Source organism: Astyanax mexicanus, chromosome 16 (genome assembly GCF_023375975.1).
Source record: "Astyanax mexicanus isolate ESR-SI-001 chromosome 16, AstMex3_surface, whole genome shotgun sequence".
In the NCBI taxonomy this organism is placed as follows: Eukaryota; Metazoa; Chordata; class Actinopteri; order Characiformes; family Acestrorhamphidae; genus Astyanax; species Astyanax mexicanus.
Window position 1 is genome coordinate 25,867,292 of NC_064423.1, and position 6,000 is coordinate 25,873,291.

Consider the following 6,000-nt stretch of genomic DNA (forward strand, 5'->3'; position numbering starts at 1 on the left):
TGTGTAGTTTACATGAGTTCCCACCATTGTGTGTTCAATAAATACTGAGATCTGAAAAGGCTTGTAACATAAAAAGCTCAATTAGCAAGTTTTGGTTCAAAAACAGACAGTAATTCAGTTAAAACAAGAAAGTGATAAACCAGGGCTCTGACGTCAAAACAAAGTTTCAGACTGAGTTCTTGGAAAAGTCTTTATCTTGCACCTCGTTTATAACAACGTTTTTTTTTTTTTACAGAACATTATTATTAAAAGAGCTGTCCAGTGAAAGGTATGTTAATAGATTTTCCATGGCATTATCTCAAATAGTAATAATACAGTTTTATGGCACCTTGCTCATTAATAGCAAAGAACAGCTGCCAAACTGAAAGGAATTGATTGCATTCAGAGATAAGAGCAAGTGTTAGTGAGGTCACACTGTAAACTCAAACGATTTTAAACTCAAACGATTAGAGGAAAGCGATTGCCTTAAACCAATTAAGTTTAATAATCAAACAATTTGAGTATAATTTTGTTTTAAATGACTGTGAATAATGCACATAAACATTGTTATATGCAATTGAGTAAATCAAGTGACGTGTGCTAACCATGTTCACAGTGTAATTGTTAGTTTATTTAAGTATTTTGGACTCATGCACTGTAAACCCTAATAAGTTAAGTCTACTCAAATAAGTTTTTAGGTAATTTGTTGGCTCAAATGAATGGAGTTTTCAAAACTCCTTTTTTTAAGGTAATTTTTATACTGTGTGGAGTTGAACACGTTTATTCTCAAAATTATTAATTCACATAAAATAGCTATAGAGGGAACAGTATTGAGAGCACAGCCAATAGAGCAGAAACATGATGCTTGTTCTTACAGCCTAAAACAACACAGAGGCCAAGCAGTTATTCATGATATATGAGCTACAAGTTTACATAAGGTAGCCCGGGAGGAATCACTAAACACTGATGTTGAGTTTCAGAAACTGGAGGACACGCCCATTATGCAAAAAGATTTTGCCAGAAACCAATGGAAAAGAAGCTGTTAATGGCAACAGACTAAACTCAATTTTTTTAAGTTTGTTTAACTTAAAGATCTCCATTTGAATGTATATAATAGTTGTGCCACCTCATTAAAATTAAGTATATCAGCCTTAACAGAAATGCATTACACCTTAATGCAACTTAAATTCACTGTTTTTACACAACTCCAGCAAATCAAGTTAAGCTCATTGACAACTATTAAAGTAAAATAAATAGGCTGTAGTTATAGAAACTTACACTCCAATCAAACACATTTAAAAAAACAGAGCAGCTATAAACGCAAGAAGGCATCGCATACTTTTTGAGTTAGTTTATCAGCATAAGTGATGCTAATTTTTTGTGATATTTGAATTATGTTAACTTAATCAGTTCAGTAAGAAATGCAGTTAGGTTTTACAGTGCAGGATACTGGATCATCACCACTGCACCCCACTGCAACTCATCCCCAACTCCTCAACTCATCCTAAAAGTATTGGATATACCACCAGCAAATAGGTTTATGTTTATCCACTCACTATAGTTCTATTCTATTGGCAATTCTTCTCTTCAAGAACTTCTGACGAGCTATGTGCGCGCATTTGCACATCAGTGTCAGTTCAATGTCAGCCATGAGTGCAACTTGAATAAGTTGAATGTATTTATTAGAAAGGGGTGTCCACAAACATCTGGACATATAGTATTTAAACACAAACTGTTCTCTTCTAAACACAGATTGTTTCATTTAAAACAGAACAGGCTTTAAATCCTCCTCCTTAAAGTTTTCCCAAGAGTTCCATTCCAACTTTTCCAAAGAACCCATGAAGAACATCAACAAACATCAAAGGGATAAATCAAATTTCTTCATGAGAATAAAGAAAAGAGCCTTTTACCAACTGTTCTGAGACATATCAAAATTAGTTTTACTGTTTAAAAGAATTTAATCTATCCGTTTTCACTGCAGTTTTAAACTATTAATCATAAAAACTTGCTCAAATAGTTGCTCAAATAATTGATTAAAAAATTGAATAGAATTAATTAAAACAATAATGGCGTATTAATCGTGATTTATAACGCGTATTCGTCTTCTTAAAACTTAATCCTCCACAGTCTGAGGCCTTTCAGACATTTCTGTGCTAGACATGACATGCCTACACATGCTTCTATACACCACAAACTACTGCCATAAAAGTATATGTCATATATGTCATCAATCTTTTTTTTTAATTTAAATTCCAAACACAGATTTTGCAAAAACCTATTTTCAAAGGTGCTAATAAAAAAACATATCGTAAACATTTATTGTTTTATTCTAGCAACTACGGACAACATTTCTCCCAAATTTCAAAAAATGCAGAGCTTTCAGACCTGTAATAATGCAAAGAAAACAAGTTCATATTCATAACATTTTAAGAGTTCAGAAATCAGTATTTGATAGCCCTGGTTTTTAATCACAGTTTTTATGCATCTTGGCATGTTCTCCTCCACCAGTCTTACACACTGCTTTTGGATAACTTGGATGCCACTCCTGGTGCAAAAATTCAAGCAGTGCAGTTTGGTTTGATGGCTTGTGATCATCCATCTTCCTCTTGATTATATTCCAGAGGTTTTCAATTTGGTAAAATCATCATTTTTAAGTGGTCTCTTATTTTTCATAGTGACTGGGGGGGCCAATCACATTTTTATTTATTGAATTGTTTTGATGTCAAACTTTTGACTGGTACTGGTTATATATTTGAAAACTAAATCATTTCAAAATCAATTCTGAATCAGGAATAGGAATAAGATTAGCAAAAATGTCAATCACATAAACATATAATTGTATTAATGACAATATTCTGTGGTAATTCATGCTTAAAATCATGATAAAAAATATTATACTGAGGATTTTTAGAAGTGTAATATTCTATGCCTGGCAACCAGAGTTTACATTAGAATATTTGAATGTGCTGAGTAACAGTTTAATGGAGAACTCAGCTGTGTGTGTGTGTGCGCGAGTTTGTGCGAGTGTGTTCACACACATGTGTAAGAGAGCGAGAAAGAGAGAGAGAGAGAAAGATGGATACTAGTAGACTAGTAAACTTAGCATTAGCACATGATCACATGATCACATGATTTCTTTCTTTCTTTTAAAGTTTCCAGACTAATTGAATGCATTAACAAGTTAACATTAAGAGATACTATATATATATATATATATATATATATATATAAATAAGTATTTTCTTTTTTTTTTTTTTTTTTTTTTTGACTGATTAAAGTAAAGCTGATGCAGAAACAGTGATGTTCTCACCTCCAGCCTCAGCAGCGGCAGCAGCAGATCCGCAGCAGAACAGCAGCTGCAGCAGCAGCAGGTACAGTTCCAGCCTCATGGTGGCCTGATCTGAGCAGGGTTCTCTCTGAGGGATTTTTCTCTTTTTCTGTTTGACCTCCACCCTCCCCCTCTACTTCCCCCTCTCCTCTCATCTCCTCTCCTCCTCTCGTTCCCTCCCTCTGACTTAAGAAAAAAAAAGAGAGAAGCTCTAAAAACAATGGCTGGCTGAGGGCAGCCCCTCTGGGGATGGATGAAGCAATGAATGAGTGACGCTGAAATGCGTGTGTTTTTTTTTTGGCAAGTTTCAGGTTGATGTTTTGGACGAGGACATGTGAGCAGGGGGATGTTCTTGCTGTGACTGTATAAATACTGTTTTCTTAGAACTGAGATTACTCAAACCTATAAATGTCTGAATGTAGTTGAGATGTATGCGCTACTTCTGCAAAGCTGTAACTGAATATAGCCATTGCAGTAATGCTTACAGCCAAGAGAGAGAGGCAGAGAAAGAGAGAGCTATAAAAAAGCATTTTCCTCTTTTAATGTGTGTGTGTAACATGTTAAATGTGCTCTTAGGTGCTGTTTCTGCATGTTAGCGCATGTTTTAGATCAGTTACCGGCTACAGGAAGCCTATTGTGTTTGCTGACTTGCCTATAGGATGTTCATATACAAGCCACACTCTCTGAATCATTGCTTGTAAATAATTGTGCTGTTTAATCACTGTATCATGTATTATGTACACAATTAACAATATTTAAGGTGCTACCAGTATCATCTGCCAACCAGCAAGTCTTTGTGATGTATCAAGAGCCACGGTGTCCAGGGTAATGTCAGCATACCACCAAGAAGGACGAACCACATCCAACAGGATTAACTGTGGACGCAAAAGGAAGCTGTCTGAAAGGGATGTTCGGGTGCTAACCTGGATTGTATGCAAAAAACATAAAACCACGGCTGCTCAAATCACGGCAGAATTTAATGTGCACCTCAACTCTCCTGTTTCCACCAGAACTGTCCGTCGTGACAATGAATTACTGTGGTCTAAAACCAGATGTTTCAGTTTCATTGTCCAACCCCTGTATGTATCAACTCCTGTGAGGCTTTTTTACCTGGCCTCTGTTATATTTGGGCAGAACTCAGACAAGCGCAGATGTAAAATCAAAGCTTTAGAAAACAAAAGGAGTAATACAGAGGGATGAAAACATAGCAGGGTCGCAATAAACAGGCAGAGAGGCAAAATAGGGCAGGCAAAAATCAGAGTTGGGGTACACTAAAAAAAAAAAAACGGTAATACACGGTCAAACAAAGGCAAAGTGAAATATGTTGTAATGCTGGACGAACTGAAACAGTCTTTTTGAGCAGTCTTTTTACCTGGCTCCCCAGGTGCTAGTACTCAGGCGAATTACTTCCTGAAGGAGTCACATGATCGTAAGAATCACTAAATGGTGCACTCTGGGTAGTGTAGTTCTGTGACTGAAAATTGCAGGTAGAGCTGAATGTGGGCGAGACGGGCGTGGTTTAAATAACTGAAAATCTTGTAGCAAGACTAAGAACCCCCAGTGATCAACAGTGACAAGAGTCTACTAGTTTTATTAATATTATGAACTACATATTTAACCCTTGTGTGTTGTTCGGGTCTGTGGGACCCGTTTTCATTTTTCATCAAATGATACAAAAAAAAAAAAAATTCTAACTCAAACTCATTGGCATTGGCTCATTTATATGTGAAAAACATATATCAAAACACATTTTCGATAAACACACACTGTAAACACACACACATTTATATTACATACAGTATGTTTGGCCAAGGGCTAATAAACATTGCTTCATTTGTAAATTTGAAACTAAACACATTTTCTACTCATATCTTGAGTTTAATTCATTTTCTTTTACATTTTATTAAAAAAACTAATAAAAAAAAGAGTAGCACTTTTTGAAAGAAATGTAACATAAGAAAGGTAAAGGGCAAATATTAACCATGTAAGCTGTTTATATTGCTTGCAATTTAGGTGAAGCAAGCATGTGTAAAGCATTTTAATGTAAAATTGCTTAATTTGGCTGTATTAAATACAAGTAACAAAGTAAACGAGTAACAAAAATATGAACACCACACAAGGGTTAAAAAATAGTATTAATATTTAGTACGGTATTGGGATGAAGTCATATTTTCCAAGCAAGATGCTCAAAGTGTTCTCCTTATCTTCTGCAATATGTGGAGAAAAGGAGTGAACAACAGAGAAAAAAGAGGAGAGAGATAACAAAAAGAGAAAGAACAAGAGGGAAAGATGGAAATACTTTATGTTTTAAGAAAGCGAGTAAGAAATATTGCGCAACAAAAATGTAGTGAGAGAGAAAGAGAATCAGAAAAAATACACCGAGATAAATAGAAAGAGTGAAAGAGAGAGAGAGAAAGGGGAGATAAATAAGGAGAGATGGGTGGAAAGAAGGCTAAAATATGACTGTTTGTCATTTTGCACCTCATATGTCTTATGTCTACAAGCTTTGCTTTTAAACTTTTTAAACTGAACTAACTAACTTTAACTTCTAGTCCTGCAGTGGAGCTTTCAGCCCATCCAGCTTATCCATCTTCTCAACAGTAGCTATGGAGGAGCAGACGAGTGAGACTGACTGTATTTAAGGACATGACCTGAGTAAACAAAGCTCCAGAGTGAACTCTGCTCAGTCCTGT

The 6,000-nt window shown here is 35.5% G+C and overlaps 1 protein-coding gene across 1 annotated transcript in view; it reads right to left on the reverse strand.

Moving 5' to 3' along the window:
- The window catches only part of alpi.1 (alkaline phosphatase, intestinal, tandem duplicate 1), a 28,417-nt gene extending 25,039 nt beyond the window's left edge, over nt 1-3,378 (reverse strand). Inside the window, exon 1 of the mRNA XM_049465660.1 lies at nt 3,290-3,378. Within this exon, the coding sequence (XP_049321617.1) occupies nt 3,290-3,368 (79 nt within the window). The 5' untranslated portion in view covers nt 3,369-3,378. The remainder of the gene's footprint in view (nt 1-3,289) is intronic.
- Nucleotides 3,379-6,000: the final 2,622 nt, after the last annotated feature.